Below are 24,593 nucleotides of genomic sequence, written 5' to 3'. Positions count from 1 at the left end.
CAAGTTAAAGTTAGAAAATTTTATTTACTTTGTTGGTAACAGGAACTGCTCATTTACCAGGAAGGATGATGCCATCATACTATGAGGAAAGAAAAAGAAAGAACTAAGTGAGAAACCACCATCAGGTAAAGTGTTGCTGTGCAGAAAACAGTCACCAGAGTCATTCCAAGCCACCAGCCAACACTGACATGGGTCACCAGTTTTCCTGAGGCCAACTCTGTACCTTCCTGCTGTGCTGGAATGGGCTGTGCTCAGATAAGCACCAAGCTCTGCCCAGCAGCCCTACCCTGACCACAACCACTCCTGTCCCTTTCACAGTCCCAAAATTTGGGCTCTGAAGGTAATTGTGCCACAGTAACACCAGGCAGGAGGAGGGAAAGGGGATTCAGCAAGAGCAGGATGGAGCCCTCCCTGCACAAGGTATGATCTGTGCAGGTCCAGGCACAGGAAAGAGCCCCCAGACAGACCACCCATCCTTTCCACCTCTGAAACACTGTCAGCACTCCCCACCTCTGAGATTTCCAGCCCAGCTTTCAGAAGCTTCCATTAATTACTCACTCTGTCATTAAGTGCACCCAAGGACTTGTTACATTTGGATCCCTCCATCCTCCAAGTCTGGCAGCTGAGCCAGGAGCTGTGTCAGGTCACCAAATCCTAACCCTGCCCCATCACTGGTGATCCAGTTACATGTTAACACCTCCAAAAACTGTGGGGGCCTGTTACACAAGAGCTGGCACTTCCCTCCAGCTCTCCTGCAAGAGCTGCTCTCTCAGTTCAGCACACACACAAAATAAAAAAGCAGGAGCAGCACCTGTGCTCAAATCCAGCTTCTACTGCTCTGGCTCAGGCCAAAGCCACTGATCAAGATCTCCCCCTGCCCAGTGACTTCCTGCAGCCCTTCCCGAAGCCTTTTGCTGCTCCCTGGCCGGCAGTGCCGGGGCTGCAGACACAGAGGGGCGGTACCTTCTGCTGGAACCACCGCATGGCCTCCTCCTTCCCGATGCGGTGCTTGGCCCCGATGTTGCCGGTCCTGCGCTTCTTGTCGGCGATGCTGAAGCCTGGTCTGCCCAGCACCTGCAGGAGGAGCCCCAGCACCCTGTCACTCACTCACTGCTGCTCTGAAACTACAGTCTGGAATTTGCACAGCAGTGCTGCTGCTTTTCCCCTCCCCAAACCCAGCCCAGCTGTTGCAGTGTTGTCCCAGAGAGCTGCAGTCAGAGCAACAGCATTTGCTTCTCCAGAGGCCTTGTGAGACTCCTCAGAAATCAGGGATTTTGTGGCAGCCCTGGGAATCTCAGATGAGAACCAGGTTTATGTTCCAGCACTTGGCAGCAAGTCCAGAGGAGCCAGTCGTCCCTCCAGAGCTCTCCCAGCAGCTCAGGGAGCAGGGGATACTCACCACGTAGAAGTCCAGGCCGTAGATGCCAATACTGGGGTCGTATTTGATGCCCAGATCGATGTGTTCCTGGATTCCAAAGCCAAAGTTCCCCGTGTCTGAGAAGTTATTTTTTCTCAACTCGTATTCCCGCACCTGAAACGTTGGGCTTTGGTCACTGTTTTGCTCCTGCCTGGGAGTAACAAGTCCTGTGTGTTCTGCCAAGTGCTACCAGACCCCCCACCTGCTGCTAAATCCTCATCCCTAAGGTCTTCCTCCCCCAGCCTGCTCATACATCCCAGCAGCAAAGACAAATCCCCCCAAAATCGAGCTCATAAATAAGGAGGAAACAGCGAACATTTCAGTCCCCATTACCAGACTGTGCCCATCACTGCCCTGTACCTGCCTGAGGTACAACACTTTGGAGCACACACCTCCCCAGTCCGAATGGAGAAGTTCTGCTCCTTCAGAAAGCAAAGGGGCAGCCCAAACCCTCACCTTCAGCCCCTTCTCCAGGATCTCCTCAGCCTTGGCCCCGCGCACCGTGCAGTGAACCGCGATCTTCTCGTTCCTCCGGATGCCGAAGGACCTCACCGTGTACCGCGCTGTGGGCAGCGACAACCGCTCAGGGCCAGCCCGGGGATCCCCCGGGGACTCGGGGCAGGTGGAAGGGAATTAAAGAGAGCCGGGGCAGCCTGTCCCGGGGGATGTTGGCAGAGCAGCAGCACAGCCTGGAGGCAGAACTGACTGACAGAACCCCCGTCAGGCCCCGACGGTTCCAGGCCCTCCGTTCTGCAGCAGCACCCACGTCTGAGCAGCTCTGCCAAGGAGCCCCTTGCTGGGCGCTGCCCCCGGGAGGGGAACAAGCACAACGGCCCGGAAAACAGCCGGGAACAGGCGGGAGAACAGCAGGGAACAGGAAGGAGGACACCCCGGGAACAGGCAGAAGGAATCCGGGGGCCAGGCAGGAGAACAGGCGGGGAACAGGCAGAAGGAATCCGGGGGCCAGGCAGGAGAACAGGCGGGGAACAGGAAGGAGGACACCCCGGGAACAGGCAGAGGGAATCCGGGGGCCAGGCAGGAGAACAGGCGGGGAACAGGCAGAGGGAATCCGGGGGCCAGGCAGGAGAACAGGCGGGAGAACAGGCGGGGAACAGGCAGAGGGAATCCGGGGGCCAGGCAGGAGAACAGGCGGGGAACAGGAAGGAGGACACCCCGGGAACAGGCAGAGGGAATCCGGGGGCCAGGCAGGAGCCCACCCCGCGCTCACCCTTGGAGAACACGGGGGTCTGGCCCGTGAGCTGCTCCAGCACCTTCGCCGCGCGGGTCAGCCGGTCCCCGCTCTCCCCGACGCAGATGTTGAGGCAGAGTTTGCGGATCCGCAGCTCCCGCATCGGGTTCTCCTTCTCACCCTGGTCTTGCTGCGGAGAAACCACACCGGGGGTTGGGGGGGGTGCTCGGGGGACAGCCCGGGGGGGACAGACAGCCCGGCGGGCCCAGCGCCGTTCGCTCCCGCAGCCGCTTCCCCGCGGCCGCTCCCGCCCCTCCCGCCGCCGCGGCTGTTCCGCCGGGCTGTCCCGCCGGGCTGCCCCGGTGCTGTCCCGCCGCTGCACCCCCGGGCGGGCCCAGGCGCGGGCGGATGGCGGCGGATGGAGCCGGGCCGGGCCCAGGCCCCGCACTCACCGCCATGGCGGAGGCGGGACAGAGATGGGCGTGGCGCCGCCGCGGGGGGTTGTGGGAGCGCGCGGTGGCGGCGGCGCCCCCTGGCGGCCGGAGGAGGCGCTGGGGGTTGCCACGGCAACCGGGACGTGGCGGCTCCCCCGGTGCTAATTATTGCTAATGACGGAACACAAGCCGCACACGGCAATAGTGGGCAATAACAAATCAGGGCCAGGGCCGCGCCATGGAGGGGCCCTGCGGAGCGGGATTACCGGGGGGCGGAGGAGCAGCGACGGGACTCGAACCCGCGACTCGAGAGGGAGCGCCAGGCGCTCGCCCCGGCCACGCCCCCGGCGCAGGTCCCGCCTCTGATTGGTCGCTCTCCTAGTTGATCCCGCCCCTGATTGGTCCCGCCCAGCGAGGCCGCGCCTCCGGCGCCGAGGGCGAGTCATGTGGCCGGTCAAGATGGCGGCGCTCAGGGCGGCGGTGCCGCCGCTGCTGCTGCTGCTGCTGGGGCTGTGCCCGCGCCCCGCGGCCGCCGCCGCGCCCCTGGTCATCTGGCACGGCATGGGTGAGCCGGGGGGCGAGAGGGGCGCGGGGGGCGGCGGGGAGCCGAGCGGGCCCGGGGGCGCTCACCGGCGGAGCTCCGGTGTGCCCCTGGTGCGGCCCGGCGGTCCCCGCGGGGGCCGGCCCGTGCTGACCCCGCTCCGCCGGTGCCCTCGGGGGCCGGGCCGTGCTGACCCCGCTCCGCCGGTGCCCTCGGGGGCCGGGCCGTGCTGACCCCGCTCCGCCGGTGCCCGCGGGGAGTTCGCGGAGCTGACGGTGCGTCCCGGCGCTCCCCGCCAGGTGACAGCTGCTGCAACCCGCTGAGCATGGGCTACGTGCAGAAGCTGGTGCAGAAAAACATCCCGGGCATTTACGTGCTGTCGCTCAAGATCGGAAACAGCCTGGTCCAGGTACCCCGGGGCTCCCGGTGCGGCGGGCAGGGAGGGCTCCGAGGCGCTGCGGGCACTGCTGGCACCAACAGGATTCCGCGGGATTCGTGGGGGCTTTCCCTGCTGGTTGTTCCTTCTCAGTGCAGTAACCAGCTTTGACAGGTAGAACCCAGTAAAGTCCAGCTAATACCTGCAGAAAAGAACTGGGGGAAGCCAAATCCCTGCTCTAAATTGGATTAATATGCAAATCCACTGATTAGCACACTCTGACCACTGCAGGTAATACACGTGGCAGATGTGGGATAAAGCTCTGCCATCCCTGATTTCCAACTGTTTATCCACTTCGGTGGAATCAATCAGCTTCTGCACCTTTGTGGGTTCTGAGAGTTCTATGTAGCCCAGTGGAAGTTCTTTAAATCACCTCTCAGGGTAATGGGCAATGTCTGGAGTTTCCTGGGCTCTGGAGAACATGGGTAAAGTTTGATTTTTTAAATATATCTATACATTTAATTTTATATATCTAAATATGCAGATACATACAAGATTTGAAGGGACCCAAATTGTGAAGAAGTTTGGGGAAGTGTCACAGGGCAGGTTGGCCAGAGGAGGAACAAGGATGTGGTGCAGGGAGGTGTCAAACTGGAGTTTCAGTTCTGTCACTGTGCAAGGCCAGGTCCTCTTTCAAGGCCAGAGCTGTCAGTGATGTGTGTGCAGCGTCTCAGACGGCACCAGGCACTGGCAGGGTGCAGCTGACAGTGTTCCTGTGCCATTCCCAGGATGTGGAGAACAGCTTCTTCCTGAATGCCAACGCCCAGGTGCGCCAGGTCTGCCACCAGCTCGCCACCGACCCGCGCCTGAGCGGCGGCTACAACGCCATGGGCTTCTCCCAGGGAGCCCAGTTCCTGTGAGTGCCCCTGCCCAGCCCCGGGGGCTGCTCTGGGGCAGGTGCTGAGCAAGCACCAGTGCCAGGCTCCTGCAGCCCTGCCCTCCCAGCAGGGTTAACTCTCTCTGCAGACGTTGCTCAAGTGCCCAGGCCCACGCAGAGGCAGCGCCTGTGGCTCTGTGGCCTTGGCATGTGAGCTCTGCCTGGGCCAGGGCTGGGCAGGGCGTGCTGAGCTCAGCCCTTCCCCTTCCCCAGGAGGGCCGTGGCCCAGAGGTGCCCTTCTCCTCCCATGCTCAGCCTGATCTCCATCGGGGGACAGCACCAAGGTAGTGTCCTCTTCAGCTGCCACACCTCCTGGCCACCAGGAAGGGTGGGGGGCTCCTCTTGGCAGGAGGAATGATTTGTTTTCAGCCTTTTCCTAAACTCTGATCATTTTCTTATGAATCAAACTGTCCCTTTGCTCTTGTCTGAATGGGGTGATCTGCTTTGGCCCTGTCATCAGTGTCAGTCAACTGTATTATCTTCTGTCTTGGTCTTGCTTCACTGGCAGAGAGAAGAGACCTTTGTAAATAGATGACTCATTGTCTGGGTCCAATTCTTACGTGTCTTGGGAGCACTTGGGATTAGTTATTTCAGGAAAAATTTCTACAGATCAAAGCCCTTGTGAACCTCAACCACCTGGATCACAGGGGTATTTTACAGTCAGAATCTGGAAGGCCAAAGCCTCAAGGAAGGGGAGGTATGAAATGGAATTTAAGAGGTGCACAGTTAAGAGTGGCTGGCAATGAATTTCAAATGCTCTCCCCTGAGAAGTTAATGGTTTGAGTGCATTTCTTTGTAGTGTAATGGGAGGACTTGTAGGGAACCATCCTGGGAACAGCCCAGGTGACCTGGCCAGTGTTCAGCACTCCCCATCCATTCTCTTTGCCACAGTGCCTGGGGCAGGAGGGCTGTCTGATGGGATTGCAGGATTAAAGGCTGCCTGATTCCCTGGGTAATTCTTGCTCCTGCTGCCTAAGAGGTGGTTCTTCACCCATCAGAGGGATTAAGGGATTTCATTCTGGCTCCCTGAGCTGTCCCACCTCTCCCTCCCCAGGCGTGTACGGCTTCCCCCGCTGTCCTGGGGAGAGCTCCCACCTCTGTGACTGGATCCGGAAGACCCTGGACCTGGGAGCCTACACACAAGCTGTTCAGGAGCAGTGAGTAACTCCTCAGCTGCCAGGGGGCAGCTCTGGCTCTCCAGTCTGATCTTGGCTTTCTCTCCTCTCCAGCTTGGTCCAGGCAGAGTATTGGCACGACCCACTGAAGGAGGAGGACTACAGGAAAAACAGCATCTTTTTGGCTGACATCAACCAGGAGAGGGTGAGGATGAGGATGATGATGTGACCAGGACAGCAAAAGCTTTAGCAGTGACTTCATTCATGTTGGTTCTCCTTGGCAGCAGCTCTGCTGGAGTTCCAAGGGAATTTTTTGCCCTGAATCCCAAAGTCCTTTTGCTGGTAGAATGATGAGTGAGGTTTGTCTGTGGCAGAGCAGCTCCTGCATCACTGAGCTCCTCTGGAGGGGTTGGTGTAGACATGCCACGTGCTCAGACCACCTTCCAGTGGCCTCTCCCTCCCCAGGAAGGCAGGAAAGTCCCATCCCCTCTCCACAGCCTGGAGAGGAACCAAATGCCACAGGATTGGTGACACGGGGCACATCCCACCCTGGAGGCTGGGGCAGTCCAGGCCTTCCCCTGCAGGGGCAGGGCAGGTTGGAGCAGTTTCCCTGACCTGTCTCTGGGCTTTCCTGTGGCTGGATCTGTTCTCTTGCTTCCAATCCAGGGCATCAACGAGACCTACAAGAAAAACCTGATGGCCCTGAAGAAGTTTGTGATGGTGAAATTCCTCAACGATACCATGGTGGACCCTCCGATCTCTGAGGTGAGGAAGGCAGGGCAGGAGCTGCTTCTGGCTGCTCTCTTGGGGCTCGTTTCTGCTTTGGCTTTTGGTGGCAGAACTGGAGGTTGGTGAGGAGCAGGCTGGGCACAAGCACAGGCCTGGCACACGTGGTGTCCTGCAGAAGCTGCTGGAAGCCTGCTTGGCTCCAGGGAGCCCTTCAGCAGCCATTCCCTTGTTTTATCCTGCAGTGGTTTGGGTTTTACAAGAGTGGCCAAGCCAAGGAGACCATCCCGCTGCAGGAGACCGCGCTGTACAAGGAGGTACGTGCTGGGGGCCTTCTCCTCTTTGCACTCCTTGGTGTCCCTGGGGCCTCTGGGAGCTCCAACCCCCCAGCTCTGCTCCTCTCACCATCTGCCATTCCTGGGGGCATTGCCTCCCATTGCAGTAACTGTTCAGGATGGAATTCCTCTCCAGCCAGTTCTGGCACTGGGAATGCCACCCAGCTCAGGATCCCCTTCAGTGTGTGTTTAACAATATCTGCTGTTTAAAGCCTTTTAAATTCCTTTTTCTCCTCCCTGAGGAGATGGTTTGAAGAGCAGAGGTGGAACGTGGTACTTCTCTCCACAGGATCGCCTGGGGCTGCAGGAGATGGACAAAGCTGGGAAATTGGTGTTCCTGGGGGTGAAAGGGGATCACCTGCACTTCTCAGAGGAGTGGTTTGACACCACGATCCTCCCCTTCCTCCAGTGAAGCTCCTGTGGGCCCTGGGGAGGGTTTACTGCTGTAGTTAATGCAATAGCACTTTGTGTGTCCAAGCCTGTGGGGATGTGGGGAAGGGGAAGAGGGGGTTTAGCTCAGCAGCTCCACAGCACCAAGAGACCAGGATTTGTCTGGATGTAATTCCACTCCCACAGGGGGGGCCTGAGCCTTGCACTGACTCTGACACACTCCATCCTGCACAGGGCCTGGTCAGTCTGCTCAGAGCTGGGGCCAAACTGGTCCCTGGGGGGTGGCAAAGGAGCAGCTGTGCCAGAGGTTTGTCCTCCATCCCCTGTTCCTCGCAGCACACAATGGCAGAATTAACCCAGATCACTCGTGCAGGGATCAGCAAGACTTACATGGCTGTGTGCAGGGGAATTGAATTACAGCCTGTCCTTCAAGGTGGGGAAAAGGGCCAAATTTAGGTGTTTCTGGGGAAAAAGGAGGGTTTGGGATTCAGCAGGTAGTAACAGCTTGAACCGTTTTCAACTAATGGCTTGTTTGATGCACTTTTGTACAACTGAAATCAATAAAGAACTTTACATCTAACAACTAAAAAAGGTGAGATTTGACAATTACTGACACTGATTTGAGAGGAGTTGAGGAAGGTCTGTGCTTCCCCATGGAAAACTATTCAAAGGAATTGAGGAAAACAAGGTAGAGGGGCATCCTGTCCTACCTGAGCTCCCGTGGGCCCCCAAACGAGACAAGAGCCACAGTAATGAGCAAGTTGGCATTAACTTTATTCTATTTTCTGTATAATCTTAAGTACATAAGAAAGGTTTTTTCACAAGCCTCAGGAGAAGACGAGTACAAGTCACAGGACAGTTTCAAAATAAAAAATTTGCATATTTTTTTGTGAGTTTTGTACTAGAGGAAGGGAACATTGACACTTTACAGAGGAAATGCATTTAAGATTTGCTTATGCCACCCGAGGCGTTGGAAAAATGAAGGTCAAAGCACGTGCAGCTCCCTTGGTGGGCCAGTACAGTACTGTGTGATCACCTCTCTGCCCCAGGGCCCTGGGACAGAGGCCATGAGCTTCCACCAAAAAAAAGAGCCAAGCAACGGGGGGAAAGGGGCAGGATTCACTTTATGGGGAGTGTTTGCAGATGAGGGAGAGAGTGATGACCTGACTTGATCCAACTCGGGTATTTACAACACTGCACTACTGACCTGGAATGCAGGAGGCCCTTCCCCTGGGGAAGGGGACAGGCTCAGAAGAACCATCCTGGAAGGCTGAACTTCCAGCTGCTCCAGTTCAGCTGCTCCAGGAAGGAAGCCCTGGGGCAAAGGTTCCCTTGTGAAGGTGGAGGGCTCATGGAATGGGAGGTGCTCAGCTCCAAGGTACCAGCCAGGCTGCCAGGTAAGCAGGGGTACACCACTGCAGCCTTCCTGTGGCACTGGGTAATTAAAGCCTCCTGTCATGGCACAATCAGAAATACACTGAGCTAGTAGGAATGATGGAAGAGGAACTGGGGTGGAATGCTATGGCCCTTTGGTCCGACAAACCATTCCCACATCCTGTAATGCCACCAACTGGTACATTGAGCTGGAATCAGCAGCTTCCAGGACCTTCTCAAGACATCTGCCACAGCAACTGGGTACTGTGGACTCCAACAGACACCGTTACTCGTTAAAAAGGGGACAACATTCCTCTCACATGAACAGTTTGCTTAAAGGCAAAATACAAAAAAACCGAACAACACTCTGAAAGCCAACTGCCAGGACTGGCTGAGGAGTTCACTCTCATCAATTGGTGCAGTTAGATTGGACAAGGGGAGAGAAAATACACCTTCCTGCTAAGAGATGTGGACAAGAACTCACCCGCCACCTACCCCAGACCCCGGGCAGAGGAATTCCAGTGACGGCAGGTAGCTGTGTCTCTCGGGTAGAAGAGAAGCAGTTTGAGAGCAGAAAGGTACAAGAAATCTAAGAGAATCATCTGAAAGCAGATTTGTCCCACAGCAGGGCCAGGGGAGGGCATGAGCCTTGGAGCTTTCAGCTTAGCCAGCGATTTCCGTCACAGTGGTGACCAACTTCTGACCGTTCCACACTGTCTTGAACTGTTCTGGGACAGGGAATTCAGTCTGCAGGGTAAAAACAGACCAAAAATCAGTTTAAGACTAAGACTAGGAACTACTCCCACTGCTTTAGGCATTTCTTTTCTTAGATATGTACTGTGTCCCTTCCTGTACCACCATCGCTGCTGGTTCTGCCCCCAGGAGATCCTGAGGAAGGAGCAGCTCTCACAAACCAGCAGGAATCTTATACACAGACAACTGGATTGGCTGATCATCATCCACAACCACCCAGCTCTAGAAACTGTCCCTCCACACCTCACTGTAACTGATACTCCCTGCAGGGCTCAGGATACAGATGCTGCAGCCCCTGGAACCCCCTGCAGAGCTCCCCAAGGATGTCCCAACAGCCACTCACAAAGTCCCCGCCCTCTGTGGGGATGAGGACGTTCATCTCTGACGACTTGGCACTGACGATCTCGCAGTCCAGGGAGCTCTGGCTCAGGTACACGTGGCAACCGTCGGTCTTGTTGATGGAAATCGTTGGCACTTTACCCATGACCTGGCAGGGGCAGAGCAGTGTCAGCTTGGGATGGGCAACCCCAGCATTTTGCTTTTGTGTTTGCCTTCAAGGGAAAGGTTTTTCTCCAGTCCCCCCCACTGCAGACACACAGGATTCAAATACTCCCACCTTAAGCAAAAATCCAAAGCCAATCCCTTGTTTGAATCTTGCAACAAAACTTCAGTGAATGGGGAGCAAACTGACTATCCCAAATCAGACACCAAAACTGGAAGTGGAGTATATTCTACTGCCTGGCCTCCTGCTGCCCATCTCACCAAGCCTCAGCTTTCACCTACAGCCCTGAAGCAGAAGGCAAACTGCACCCTTTCAGTGAGGCAAATTTTAGCCCTTTCCTGAGGGCTGGGTGAGAGCAGTAGGACAGATGGTGCTTCAGGAATATTCTCCACAGATGCACATTCCTGCTCTGCAAATAAAACTACTCCAAGGAGCAGGTGCTGCAGACACAGCAGTCACACTCCTGGCAGAGAGCAGGTGACAGACACTCACCTGAACTTTGACATCCCTGCTGTTGATGATCTCTACAATTCCCACCACATCATCAAACACCAGACCCAGCTTCTTGCAGTTATCTGTGGAAAAAAAAAAGCAGAGTAGATGACAGGAAGGTTTTGGAGACTCAGGGTCTGCAAACAGACCAGCACAGCAGTTTGCAGGGCTTCCCACTCACCAAGGGTGATGGAGTTGATCTTGCCTTTGATTTGGAGTGTACTATTTGTGCACTTGAAGACATAAGCAACCTGCTTCAGCTCTGTGTCGCTGATTACCAGGTTAGTGGCATTCTCCTGGTTTTCCTGAAAAGGCAGGGAAAACACACTCAGTTTCTGAGTGCCATGTGAGCAGCAGGGCAGTGCAGCTCCTTTAACAGCCAACTGCAGGTACTTCAGGCTGGTGCCTCCTACAGGGAAGGTCTCCAGGAGACCCTCCTTGCCTGCTCCAAAGCTCCCATCCCTCCAGCCCACTCAGGCCAACCCCAGGCACTCACCACTCTCCACTTCTTGCCCTCTAATTCTAGCAATGGAGGTGCCTTGGGAGAGGTGGCTGGGGAGGGATTAGCATTGCAGGCTGGTTTGGGAGCAGTGAAAGGTTTGGGGCCACTTCTCACAGGGCCCCCTTGGTTCTTCAGGGCTGGATTCTTGTGGGTTTTCATGTCATCTGAAACGTGCCTCAAGCCTGCGAGAGAAGTGATGCAATGTTGATGAGAACACATGTACCACAGAACCAGAGTGTGTCAGCTCTTCCATCCTGCAGCTGCAAAAAGCCCTGAGCCAAGCACCTCACCTCTGTTTCACATCTGTCCTGATGTGCTGACCAGGTAACACAACAAAGGGAGGAGGTTTGTGCAAATAAAAGGTGCAAAATCGCCCCTTTTATACTGGAGACATGTAGGCAACCAAAGGGCTCAGTCTCCATTCCAGCTACAGGTTGATGTCTTGTTACACTTGCCAGGGGAAGATGATGAGAACTCTCCACAGTTTTTGTCCCAGGGAACTGGCTCAGCACTGCCTCTGCTCCCAGCCCCACACTGGGACCAGCTGGTTTCTTGTCATGTACTTTCTAAGGAGGTGCCTTGAGGGGCAGCAGCACAGCCAGGAGCTGCAGCACAGCAGTGCCCTGGCTGGGGTGCTGTTCCTGCAGCACAGCAGTGCCCTGGCTGGGGTGCCATCCCTGCAGCACAGCAGTGCCCTGGCTGGGGTACCATCCCTGCAGCACAGCAGTGCCCTGGCTGGGGTGCTGTTCCTGCAGCACAGCAGTGCCCTGGCTGGGGTGCCATCCCTGCAGCACAGCAGTGCCCTGGCTGGGGTACCATCCCTGCAGCACAGCAGTGCCCTGGCTGGGGTACCATCCCTGCAGCACAGCAGTGCCCTGGCTGGGGTACCATCCCTGCAGCACAGCAGTGCCCTGGCTGGGGTACCATCCCTGCAGCACAGCAGTGCCCTGGCTGGGGTACCATCCCTGCAGCACAGCAGTGCCCTGGCTGGGGTACCATCCCTGCAGCACAGCAGTGCCCTGGCTGGGTGCTGTCCCTGCAGCACAGCAGTGCCCTGGCTGGGTGCTGCCCTGCCCTCTGTGCCACCCCACATACCCGAGGTGATCCCTTCTCCGCGGTTGATCTGGGCGAAGAGCGCCGAGCGCGAGGCAGAGTCGTCTGTGCTGGAGCTCACGGGGGCAGGAGGAGGTGGGGGCCCTGGAGGGGGGGGTGCAGCCCCAGCAGGGGCAGGGGGTGCTGCTTTAGCCCCTTCCGTGGCTACAGGACCCTGTGGGAGCAGAGAACAGGAAAGGCACTTGCACAAGCTCCGTTTCTGCTGCAACACTCGCGCCAGACTCGGCCCTGCAGAGGCTCCAGCACTCACTGTTTTGCTCCAGGTCAGGCCCGTGGTGTGATGCTCTTTGATGTAGGCCTGCAGCTCTGTCCAGATACTCAGATAAGCTTTCACCCAGTCCACGTGCTTTTTATCTCTGAGGACACAAGGAGATCAAAGAGGAAGGAATTAAAGCCCCAGGTGGCCGTGGTCAGACACTGGAGCAGCCCCTTCATGCCCAGGTACCCCAGTTCAGTGGCACCTTTAAGAGAGAGGTGAACTTACACATCCTTGTACTCCTTGAGGATACGGTTGGTGTAAAACATGGCAGCATCAGTCATTTCCTTCACATAAGGACCAGGCTTTGGAGCCTAGAACAGAAAGAACACATTGGAATAGCTGACCAGTGAGCCAGACTTTTCCCAGCAGCCCAAGGAAAGCACTTCCCACTGGAGTCCTCACCATGGCCACCCAGCCCAGGGCTGGGATGCTCTCACTGACTGCTGATAAGTGATTGAACAATTTGCTGCCACGGTTCTTCTCCCTGAAGTTCTGCACCGCCTGGATCTGCTCCGAGATGGGTTTCAGAAGTGCTGAGAAGGAATTCTGCAGAGGGGTAACAACAAGCAAGAGGATTAACCAGCACTGCTCTGGAATGGCTGCACATCTTCATGGGCGGCTCTGCTGAGATGATGGGAGAAGGTTCCAACTGGCACAAGTCACTGCTCCAGCTCCTGCCCAGGCCTGGCCCTCCCCTGGAGCCCAGCTCAGACCCACAGCCCAGCCCTCCAGGGCTGAAGTCACTGCTCCCAGTCGGATTGCTACGATGGGAGTACGCCAAGAACTGTGACTCATGTCCAGTGCAAGAAACACTGACAAGGCTTGTTAGTAACGAGGACAGAAATAGCATTTGCCTTCCCTGGATCCTCTGGTTCCAAGACAGTTTGTTAAATTTTCCCTCTCCTTCACAAACCCTCAGAGCAAGGGGTGCTGGGCAGGTTTGGTGCCTACAGCCTGCACCACAATCAGTCACAGCAGTTCAAAGGTCACCCTTGTCAAGCCAGACTTCAGGATTCCAGTTCTTTCTCAAATCAATCCAAGCCTTTAGTATCTGGATTATAAAAATTGTGTCTGTGTGCTGCTCACTTGGAATGCTGACTGAAGTGCTGAGAGGTGCTCTGGGGTCAGAGCAGAGCAGAGTTACGTTTCCAGAGGTGCCTCTTAGGCAACTTTTCTTTCCTTTGCACTTAGAAATCTCCTGCTGGTGGCAGCAGAGAGAGACGAATTTGGGCAAAAGTTGTTTTTCAAAGCCTCAGCATCTCCTGCTGTCCATTCCTCTGTTTAGATGAAAAGTGAGAGGTCCAAAGCACCCCTGGCCAGGCCACACCTCCTGAAGCTTCAGCCCAGTGCCAGTGTCCAGTGACAGGATGGGGAAATTCTTCACCACAAGCACTGACAGTTCACACATTTTGCATCTGAAACTGGCTACTCCAGAACTAGACTCCTGCCAGACAACCTGCACAAAGACCTACCCTAGATTAAGGTTGTCCTTTGTTTATAATCCTTTATCTAAATAACGTGTCAGTGGGATTTATAGGCAGATTCTCAGGCTGGAGGCTACACAGAGCATCACAGCAAGCCTGGTGAGAGACAAACAACCCTCCAATGCTGAGTTTGGGGGAAAAGCTGCAGATCTGTTTTGCAGTGAATAGGAAAGGAGCACAGAAATCCAGGTCCCACGAGGTAACAGCAGAAGCCATGGCTGAGCCAGATAATAACTGCAAAAAGCAAGGTGGGATCCTGTTGCTCAGGAAAAACAGTTCTCAGCAGGAAAAAGCCAATACATTCAGGATCAGATTCTCAGCCACACACCCTGCTGAGAAGCAGCAGCCCAGGGTAAAGTGTTAAATTACTTGCTCAGCACAAATCAGACCTAAAAGCCCAGCCATTATTCAGAGGCCATTCAATAGAGACAAGTGTCTGCTCTGCTCCAGGAGGAGTTTGATGCCTGAAAGTCTGTGAGCATCACACCATGAAAAGCACACACCACACACATCCCAGTGTGGCTCCTGGCTCAGGCAGGTTCCTGTCTGCAGGTTCTCAGCAGCAGAGATTGTGCAGTGCTGGTGCCAGGTGAAACTGGAGACAGAGGTGTGAGGTGTCACTCTCAAGCTGCTCCCACAGCTACAGAACAATTGCTGCTGTAACAACTGGAAAATGCCCCTTCTGCAGCATTAAGAATCAGCCTCCAGAACTCTGCTCAGTACTGGGGGAGCACCCACAGCAGTTCATGCCTTCAGCAAGTGCCACCTCAGGAGTGCATGTTCCCCCAGCCCTCCTCCAGTTCCTCTTTTGGAGCAGCTGTAACAGCCCAGGTTTCCCCACACCCAGAGACACCCCTGACTCCGAGGGAAGAGGTTTCTGCCCAGGGATGTCCCACACTCACCTCTGCTGGCTGCTGATGCTGAGATGCCACCACCAGAAGAGCCCTCTCGCTCATCAAACCCGCATGAACCATCTCAGCCTATGGACAGAGACAAACATGAGGGATTCTCTTGCACCCAGGCTCATGTCAACAAGCCATCCCACTGCCTGCAGCTCCTGGTCTGTGAGGAAGCAGCTACACTGATCTCAAACCATGTATTTTGGAGACAGCCTCCCTCAGAGAAACCTCACCAGAGTGTAACAGCTCTTGAGCTGGGTGGTTTTCAGGCCTCCTAAAGGCCTGCACCAAGGTTTGGAGAGAGCCAGGCACTTATCACCAGATTTCCAGGAGGAGGTTTGATTCATTGCGTGTGTGTAGGTGGCAATCTGCTGGAGGTTATCTGGGCATCTGTTTTGAATGCTCAGGGATTATAAAGATCCTAGAATGCAGCACTAAAGGAATGCAGACACTGACAGGAAACATGGCCCTTGCAGCCCCAAAGGACACACAGCACCTCTGCAGAGCAGAGGGAGAACTCGAGTCCTTACATGTTTCTGCACATCCCCACCGACTTCTTTGCTGATCTTGATGTATTCAGCTACTGGGCCAGCCAGGAGGGCATCAAAAGCCTGCACGTACTGAGCCAGTCCTGCAGGGAAGAACCAGGGCACAGGGATCACTGGGAGGCACTGGGAGCACTCCCACAGGGATCACTGGGAGGCACTGGGAGCACTCCCACAGGGATCACTGAGAGGCACTGGGAGCACTCCCACAGGGATCACTGGGAGGCACTGGGAGCACTCCCACAGGGATCACTGGGAGGCACTGGGAGCACTCCCACAGGGATCACTGGGAGGCACTGGGAGCACTCCCAGGGATCACCAGGAGCTCTCACACAGGCCTGGAGCTCCCAGGCAGCACCTCCCACTCGTGGCACACCAGCAGAGCACAGGAGGCTCAGCCTGGAGGGAGGTGCTGCAGCCACAGAAGTTCTTATCTCCACAGGGCAGCAACCACAGCCCTCTGTGCCTGTGCAGGGGCTGCTCCCAGCCCCACCTCCCCCTGGGCAGGACCAGTTCCCCCGTGTCCCCTGTGTCCCCACTGCCCAGCCAGGGCTTCAGCACAGGGACTGCCCTGGGGAGGTGCTTTGGGCCTCACCTTTGGAAGAGCCATCCCCACACATGCCAGGCCCTTGGCACACCGACTCCAGGCGCTCCACAGCCTTCTCCAACCGTTCAACCAGTCTTTCCATATCGACTGCTATCCACAACCTGCACAGGCACAACACAATTATTGGCATGCCCTGACAGTATGAACTGGGGTGCCAAGCACTGCACAGGGTTTATCAGCTGTCTGGTGCAATTCCTACCCAGCTCTGCACCCTGATGATGGACAGCAGGTCCCCTCACATTAGCAAAGACAGATTACACAACAACCACTTACTATTGCCACACTCACTCCTTAAGAGTTTCTATTCCATTTTAAGCACTTCTTACATGTGTAATGACACAAAACTTCCACCTTCTAACCTTGTAATGACACCACTCAGTAACACAAAGGTCTGCCCAGAATCTCATTGCAGTCAGTTCCTGGCCAAAGTCCCAGCTGTGTTCATACAGCAAATGAAGCACAACTGCTTCCCTGGGAGCTCACAGGTGAAAACTAGAGGGTTTGATCCTGTCAAAGCTTCCACAGGGATCTCCTGGAGTCCTGAAGTCCCCTAAGGACAAACTGTAAGTCCAGCCTGACTGGAGCAGGGAGCCTGGGCGTGCAGAAGGAGCTGCCCGGGCACACGGCACGAGGAGCAGCTGCACGAGCTGGGGCGACAGAGCTCTCTGCACAACGCGCCCCTGTTCCTCCTCTGCAGCTCTGCTGTCTGCACAGCCTCCTCTGCAGGCTCTGCACAGCAAGGAGACCCAGCTACACAAGGCATTTGCAGCATCTCATCTGGAGAAGTCTTAAAAGTCATCTAAACTTTCCATTAATTGCTGCTTTGCAGAGCCCCCGAACCAAGCAACAAGACAGGTCATGCTCCCAGCACACACTAATGCCCAGGGAATGCAGGGAGGGAGCAGCAGGTCCCCACTGCATTTTTATCTTATCACCACTCATTAAAAGACTTTACAGCATGAATCACTATTATGGCCTGGCCACAGCTTCCTTCTCACTGCCACAGCCTGCAAAAGCTCCAGCCCCCGGAGCAGAGGGCCCTGCCCCAAACATTCCCTAGAATGCCCAAGGAGGAGGGCAGGGTTTACTCAGCTGAACGATGAACTGACACCAGATCCCCTCAGAAATGAAACCTCAAGTGCTCACGAGAGTTTTGCTTTTGCTCACAAGCCTGCTCAGCTCCAAGGGGCATGTTTTCACCTAATTTCCAGAGGATGTGGGGCAGATCCAGCATTAGTCACGAGCAGTGCTGATGTCACAAGACAAACAAGGCCATTTTCCACCACTCTTTCCCCTGGTTGCAGGAGAAGCAGCACTGCTGGGGGGGCAGGGGACAGGCCACCCCTTCCCAGAGGAAGAGAGCAGCTTCCTCCTCAGCCCAAGAGTGAGCCAGAGGACAGGGCTGTGCATAAAACTGGGCAGCAGTGGCTGGATGGCTTCCAGATACACAAGAGAGAGTTCAGAGAAGCTGAAAGTCGCTGGCAGTCGCCCCTACAATCACAGTAATGACACCTCTGCCTCTTTAATTCTGTGCAAGGGAGAAATCCCACCGCAGGATCCGCAGCTCTCGCTGCATCCAGAACAGGGCTCAGCCTCCCCGTGGGAGCACAGCCAAGAGCAGAGCTCTGCCTCCCCCACTCACAGCGTGCTCACAGTGTGGGCTTTCTCCCCCAAAAGAGCCACCTGTTAAGGAAGCTCTGCCTTGCTTTGAGAGCAGCAAGACAGAGGGGTGTGAAGAGGGGGGTTCAGGAAGGATCCTGGGGCTGCTGGGCAGACAGAGCTGCTGTTCTGCACCACTGAGCCCCACCACATTCCAGGCAAGGCTCTAATCTGATCAGCCCCATTACCCACTCACAAACTGCAGTTCAAATCAGGATTACAAACCAGAAAGTCCAGATGGAAGGGCTGCTTCCTACCCCCAGCAGTAAAACACGCTGCTGTGAGGAGCGTGTCACATCAGCCACTGGGATTAATGTCCTTTAACATCACCCTGTTCCTTGAGCCACACATTCCTTCCACTCTCCCTGCCAGTCTGACGTGCCCTCCCCTTTTTCCTGACAGCAGCCATAAACTCACAGTGCTCCACAGCAGCTCTGCACACCCAGTGCTATGGGGCAGATGGTGGACTCATTTTCATTTGTTTTTAATTGGCAGCATTAGGGCAACTTACAGGATAAGTCACTCGGTAAATTGGCAGCCAAATGAGAGCCAAGTGCAGGCAGCCCAAAGTCCTGGACATCAGTCACTCCTGGACTCACCTCCCTGTGCTATTTCTGCTGCCTGCACACCCTTATCAGTGAAACAGAAGGACTTGGTTGTAACTAAATCAGAGCTTGTAATCCAGAGATTAACAATTAGCAAGGAAAATAAAAATAATCACAAAGTGCAGCTGCTTGGGCTGCATCTAAACAGTGTTCTGTCCACTGATCACTTTGGATGTAAAATAATTGGACAATGAGTGACAAATTGACACAGATCTCAGTGCAAACAATCAGATCTCATTTCCTTTCCCTAAAGAGGAAGCTGAGACAGACACACAGACCATCAAAGAGCCACTTTTGTCCTGCACATCATCCCGTGCCCTGGAGGGCTGAGAAGACTTCCCAGCCCCACTCTGGAGTTCTCCAGCTGCCAGAGTGCAGAGGAAGCTCTCCCTGCTGGGACCAGGATTTAAACCCAGGGCTTGTCTCAATTCAGTTGAACTTTGATTGCCAATGGGGCAGAAGTGATTCCTCAGAGCAAACACACATTTCACTGTGGGCAGAGAGGCTGTTCCTTTTCACAGCACATTTGGTAATGTATCAACTGCCCTTTCTTTCCATCACAGCTTGGGAACAGGGCTCTGAACACGCTGTGCCACAAACAGGCTCCATCTCCAGCCAGACTGTTTTGATACACTGAGCAGAGCAATAAAGGGAAGGCATTTAATTTGGAAAAGCACCAGTTACCCCCAAGCCAGCCCTGCAAGAGCAGCTTCCTGCCTGGGGCACACTGAGCAGTCAGCACATCCCTCCACAGGCTCCTCAGAGGAGCAAACAGGCTCTCAGAAAAGCAGCAGAAAGGAAATTATTCAGTTGCCTGAGACAGCACATAAACCTGAGCCCTTCCTTAGACATTCTGGAAGACACAAATGTTCATTTTCTAGCCCTGGCAAGTCCAACCTACGCTCCTGCTCACGCTGAGCTGTGAGAAGCCCCACAAAGTGCTGTCAGCACCGGGAGATTTGCATCAGCCACTTCCTGTTTCTACAGGCAAAAGAAATAAGGATGGGACAACTAAATTAGGAACATACCACAGTTTATTTCTGAGCTGACACTGGAATATCTCAGGGGACCAGCTACCAGATGATTTCCAACATTTATATCTGCCAAAAGCCCAAAGAATTTTTTTTAAAACAGTTCAGCTCATCAAGGAAGGAATTATTTGAAGCAAGACAGGAGTGCAATGCCTGAATTTAGTCAGTGGTCAGGACCAGCCACGAACACAAGACAGCTATTGCTGGTCCCAGCAGCTGCCAGGCCAGAGATCTGGGCTGTTTATAGCACTACAATAGTTCCTGACACAGTGCCAGAACCCGTGCTGGCTGCTCCTGCCATTTAAGATCCACTTTATTCAGAAAACCAAAAGTGCTTTTAAAAGAAAATAAAAAAAAGATGCATCTGACCCCTATTCCAGCTCTCCCATATAACAAATCCTACTGAAGCCATTACAAATGTTATTTGGTGTTTTATTCACACATTAAGAGACAGTTAAAGTGTCACCTCACTCTGCACTACAGCAAAGGCTCCTTTTTCACCACAATTATCTGGATTAGGTTTGCACTTGCCAGACTCTGCTGCCACACTCCTCTCATCTCCATTCCCTGTCAGGGCAACGAATCCACCGGGGAAGTAACGGAGCATCTCAGATCTGAGCTAGACTGGACACAGCCCCAGGCTCCAAACTGGGAATTCTGAGCGTGGGAGCTCCGAGCAATCCCTGAGCTGTGCCTGCCCTGAGCACCCCCTGAGCTCCGAGCATCCCCCTGAGCTGTGCCTGCCCCGAGCTCTGAGCTGTGCCTGCCCTGAGCTCTGAGCTGTGCCTGCCCTGAGCTCTGAGCTGTGCCTGTCCTGAGCTGTGCCTGTCCTGAGCTGTGCCTGCCCCAAGCTCTGAGCTGTGCCTGTCCTGAGCTGTGCCTGCCCCGAGCAACCCCTGAGCTGTGCCTGCCCCGAGCAACCCCTGAGCTGTGCCTGCCCTGAGCACCCCCCTGAGCTGTGCCTGCCCCGAGCACCCCCCTGAGCTGTGCCTGCCCTGAGCTCTGAGCATCCCCCTGAGCTGTGCCTGCCCCGAGCAACCCCTGAGCTGTGCCTGCCCCAAGCATCCCCCTGAGCTGTCCCTGCCCTGAGCAACCCCTGAGCTGTGCCTGCTCTGAGCTCTGAGCATCCCCCTGAGCTGTGCCTGCTCTGAGCTGTGCCTGCCCCGAGCACCCCCCTGAGCTGTCCCTGCCCTGAGCACCCCCCTGAGCTGTGCCTGCCCTGAGCAACCCCTGAGCTGTGCCTGCCCCGAGCTCTGAGCTGTGCCTGCCCCGAGCATCCCCCTGAGCTGTGCCTGCCCCGAGCATCCCCCTGAGCTGTGCCTGCCCCGAGCACCCCCCTGAGCTGTGCCTGCCCTGCGCTCTGAGCTGTGCCTGCCCTGAGCATCCCCCTCAGTAACGGGGGACTTTGGGCTTTCAGAAAGCTCAGTAATATCGCCGGCACACCAGGATCGCCTCTGGATGAGAACGGGAACGCGGCAGTTCCTCGGGGCCACGAATTCCCGGTTTTCCCGAGCACCTACGGCACAGGGAAACCCCAGCCCCGGGACTCGGTGCGGGAAACGCCCGGTTACCGTTCTCTCCTTCCGCTGCCACAAACCCCAGAGCGGCCCCACATCGGTCCAGCCCCAACCACGGCCGGGATGCGGCAGCGGGACCGGCAATGGGCTGCGGGCAGGGGCCGGTACCGGGGGAACGGAGCCGGTACCGGGGGAACGGAGCCGGTACCGGGGGAACGGAGCCGGTACCGGGGGAACGGAGCCGGTACCGGGGGGACGGAGCCGGTACCGGGGGGACGGAGCCGGTACCGGGGGAACGGAGCCCCAACCGCACCGATATACCGCACCTCCCGGACAGACCGGCCCCACCTGCCCCCGGTGCCGGTGCCCGGGCCGCGTCCCGTGTCCCCGGTCCGAGTCCTCCGGCCCCTGCCGGCCCCGGTGCTGGTGCCCGAGCCGTGCCCTGTGTCCCGTGTCCCCGATGCCAATGCTGGTGCCGATGCCGGTGCCCAGGCCGTACCCCGTGTCCCCGGTGCCGGTGCCCGGGCCGTGCCCTGTGTCCCGTGTCCCCGGTGCCGGTGCCCGGGCCGTGCCCTGTGCCCCGTGTTCCCGATGCCAATGCTGGGGCCGATGCCGGTGCCCAGGCCGTACCCCGTGTCCCCGGGGCCGGTGCCCGGGCCGTGCCCTGTGTCCTGTGTCCCCGACGCCGGTCCCCGTGCCCGGTCCCCGCTCACCTCCCGCCGCTCCCTCCGCCGCCGTTGCCGCCCGGCCCCCCCCGCGCCCGCCGCTTCCGGCCCCGCCCCGCGCGCCGGATGTGCGCACGGCGCGGCGCGGGGGGCGGGACCTCGGGCCGCCACCGCCCCGTGATTGGCGGGTGTTTGTGTGGGCGTGGCCCAGAGGGCGCGGGGCGGGTTTGTGGGCGGGGCCATGGAGGGGCCGTGAGGGGCGAACGAGACCCCCGGGAGAGTCCGGGAAAACCGGGAAAACCGGAGGAGTTGGGACAGCCGAGAGAACCGGGGAACCAGGAGATCCGGGGGAGCCGGGAGGATCGGCACAACCAGGGGAAGCGGGACCGCCGGGGCGCTCCGGGGCTCTGAGGTCCCCCCCAGAGGCTGAGGTGGCCAAGGGGAAGATAACTTGGACGGAGGGAGAGATCCATGGATTGGGCTCGGGATTCTTCCCTGGAGGCTCCGCTGTCTGGTTTTACCATCGGGGCAGCGCTTGCTCCACAGAGGCGTTCGCTGCCCGGGCAGGGAAGGGGCTGAGATTTGCGCTGGGTTTTCGTGGGGGTCTGTGCAGAGACACGGACGGAGCCAGGGGGTCTGTGCAGACAAACTGCCCCGGCCAGGGTGGGACACGTGGCCAGCACGGGCAGCAGGACAAGCCCCCCGCTCCTGCCCCCCGGCGCCGCCTCCTGCCCGCGCTGCGCTACCATAGATGGGCAGGCTGGGCTGTCGGGCCACCGGCCCGGCCCCCGCGGCTCTGCTGACACCTAGTGAGGCTGAGGGGGCGTGCAGGGAGCGCTGCGGCTGCTGGCACGGGGCATCCCTGTCCCCTGCCCTGGGGACACAGCTCACCCCTGTCCCCTTCCCTTGGGGTCACACAGCTCCTGCCTGTCCCCTGCCCTGGGGTCACACAGCTCACTCCTGTCCCCTTCCCTTGGGGTCACACAGCTCCTGCCTGTCCCCTTCCCTTGGGGACACACAGCTCATCCCTGTCCCCTTCCCTTGGGGTCACACAGCTCACCCCTGTCCCCTTCCCTTGGGGTCACACAGCTCACTCCTGTCCCCTGCCCTTGGGGTCACACAGCTCACTCCTGTCCCCTTCCCTTGGGGACACACAGCTCAGCCCTGTCCCCCTGCCCTGGGGACACACAGCTCACCCCTGTCCCCTTCCCTTGGGGTCACACAGCTCCTGCCTGTCCCCCTGCCCTTGGGGACACACAGCCCATCCCTGTCCCCTTCCCTTGGGGACACACAGCCCATCCCTGTCCCCTTCCCTTGGGGACACACAGCTCATCACCAGCCCTCTCCCCCTCTCTGCCCCTCCCTCTGTGCAGACACTGCCCTGGCACAGCACACACAGCCCAGCAGGACCCACCATTGGCCTCTCCTCGACCTTCCCTGCACTCACTCAAACTGGTTGATGCTTTTCTTGCCTCGTTTCCCACCCTGCCACCACCTGATGTGCCTCTTGCCCTGTCTCCATCATGATCAGACACATCAGAATCAACTGACATGGTGCAAAATAGAAAATAAACCCACCTATTTTCATGCAGTGAATGAGTTGTATTTTAGAGCATCCTGAAGCAGCCAGTGCAGTGAAACCCCAACCACATCCTGCCTCAGCAGTGCAGGGCAGGATCTGTGGGGAGGAAGCAAAACTGGGGAGAGGAAGGAGAAATGGGGGGAGGAACTAGAAATAACCAGAGGACGGGGGGAGAGAGAGCTCTGCTCACAGGGATCTCACAGCCCAGCCCCAGTCGAGGTGTTTGCTTTTGGGTGGCTCCCTCCAGCTGACCATGGCCTGGAGGAGCAAAGATTGAGTTCCTGGTAAGGCTGGGTCACAGGGGAGCTGCCTGTTTGCAGAAGGGCTGTGAGGTCAGTGATCTGCGTGGCTTCCCAGTGCCCATGAACCTGTGCCAGCCCTGCCCTGTCTCCAGTGCCAAGCTTCCACCTTCCCCATCCTGCTGCCAGGTGAGTTGTGTCTCATACACCTTTTCTCCAAGCACCATGGGAATATTTTCTTCATTTTATAGCTTTGTGTCCCCAGTCAGCCCCCTTTGGCTTTTTGCAGCTGCAGGAGGGCACTTGTCCAAGCTGCAGCCCAACTTCATTGCTGGGAAAATAGATAGTGGGAAACCCTCCCCAGTGCCCACCCTTGGGCACAACCTTGGCAACAGTGGCTTTGTAAAACATTAACCCAGGCCCACCAGAGCAGGTCAGCAGCCTTCACTCTGTATTTGCAGATGAAGTGAGTGACCTCAGCGTGGTGGCACAGACAGGATGACCCCGGGGGCAGCTGTTCCCAGGAATGCCCCTGCCCAAGGAGCTGGGGGCGTGTCTGCTCCCCATGACCCACTGGCCAGCACCTGTCCTGAGCACAGCCCTGCCCCAGCATTCCTGCTTTTCCCCAGAGCTTCCCAGGCAGAGCTCATCTCCATCTGCATCTCCTCCCTGGTCCAGCCTCCCAGGGGCTGGAGCAGCACGGTGGGGTGACACCCCTTTCCCTGGGAGCCTGGGCTTCATTCAGCTTGGGGGGAATGGGAAACCAACCCCAGCACCAGCAGCCATTGGAATGTTTCAAATCCTGTTGTGAGGTAAACCTGGGGCTTTTTGCCCTTTCCCTGCAGATAAGAAGGGGGTTATTCCTCACCCTCTGCCAGGAGAGACTTTTCACACTTCCACTTATCCCCTGCAGGGTAAATGGACACAGCATGGCTGCTCTCACCTCAGGGGCTCCAGTCCCTCCTGCTGCCTCTGCCTGAGCCGGGCCACTCCTGCCCCTTGGTGCCAGAGGATGTCAGTGCAATCCTGCTGCCTTTGGAGCTACAAGTGATACTTGCTTGGTTTTGTCCCCTCTGCAGCCCTCTGGTTCCCTGAGCAGGTCAGAAACCCTCTGCTCCCTTCCTACAAGGACAGCAGTGCCCCCTGAGCCCAGGAAGGCTCCCCTGGCACAGACAGGTGGCCCTGCCCAGCTGGCCTGGCAGAGCCCATCAGCTGGGACTCAGAGCCCTTTCCCAGCCCTTGCAGCTGATCCTGGGAACAAAGTCCCGGCTCATGTGCCATGAGAGGCACCAGCTCAGCAGGTGT

The 24,593-nt window shown here is 56.9% G+C and overlaps 3 protein-coding genes across 5 annotated transcripts; 1 reads left to right on the top strand and 2 right to left on the bottom strand.

The window, feature by feature from the left end:
• Positions 1–4: 4 nt before the first annotated feature.
• Positions 5–3,200, bottom strand: RPL11 (ribosomal protein L11). Its single transcript, XM_071576597.1, has 6 exons — positions 3,059–3,200; positions 2,646–2,796; positions 1,874–1,980; positions 1,400–1,531; positions 964–1,074; positions 5–79 (listed from the first exon to the last, which is right to left on the bottom strand). The coding sequence occupies exons 1-6, from the start codon at positions 3,062–3,064 to the stop codon at positions 50–52; spliced, it is 537 nt and encodes a 178-aa protein (XP_071432698.1). The 5' UTR covers positions 3,065–3,200; the 3' UTR covers positions 5–49.
• A 267-nt stretch (positions 3,201–3,467) lies between these two features.
• On the top strand, positions 3,468–8,077 carry PPT1 (palmitoyl-protein thioesterase 1). The gene is made up of 9 exons (XM_071576943.1): positions 3,468–3,605; positions 3,881–3,990; positions 4,746–4,873; positions 5,108–5,178; positions 5,949–6,051; positions 6,124–6,214; positions 6,676–6,774; positions 6,981–7,052; positions 7,360–8,077. Exons 1-9 carry the CDS (start codon positions 3,485–3,487, stop codon positions 7,480–7,482), a joined length of 918 nt encoding a protein of 305 aa, XP_071433044.1. The 5' UTR covers positions 3,468–3,484; the 3' UTR covers positions 7,483–8,077.
• A 133-nt stretch (positions 8,078–8,210) lies between these two features.
• On the bottom strand, positions 8,211–23,153 carry CAP1 (cyclase associated actin cytoskeleton regulatory protein 1). Of its 3 annotated transcripts, none has more exons than XM_071576940.1 (13): positions 23,046–23,153; positions 15,979–16,091; positions 15,369–15,469; positions 14,842–14,919; positions 12,858–13,001; positions 12,681–12,766; positions 12,447–12,552; positions 12,179–12,350; positions 11,078–11,265; positions 10,763–10,886; positions 10,582–10,664; positions 9,931–10,074; positions 8,211–9,581 (listed from the first exon to the last, which is right to left on the bottom strand). In XM_071576940.1, the coding sequence occupies exons 2-13, from the start codon at positions 16,070–16,072 to the stop codon at positions 9,498–9,500; spliced, it is 1,404 nt and encodes a 467-aa protein (XP_071433041.1). In that variant the 5' UTR covers positions 16,073–16,091; positions 23,046–23,153; the 3' UTR covers positions 8,211–9,497. The 3 variants fall into 3 exon arrangements, with proteins under 3 accessions (XP_071433041.1, XP_071433040.1, XP_071433042.1); XM_071576939.1 differs by lacking the exon at positions 23,046–23,153 and adding an exon at positions 21,516–21,581; XM_071576941.1 differs by lacking the exon at positions 23,046–23,153 and adding an exon at positions 21,433–21,516.
• Positions 23,154–24,593: the final 1,440 nt, after the last annotated feature.

Source organism: Pithys albifrons, chromosome 24 (genome assembly GCF_047495875.1).
Source record: "Pithys albifrons albifrons isolate INPA30051 chromosome 24, PitAlb_v1, whole genome shotgun sequence".
NCBI classification, from domain to species: domain Eukaryota; kingdom Metazoa; phylum Chordata; class Aves; order Passeriformes; family Thamnophilidae; genus Pithys; species Pithys albifrons.
Note: the sequence above shows the minus strand (reverse complement) of the source record. Positions and strands in the feature narration are given on the sequence as shown.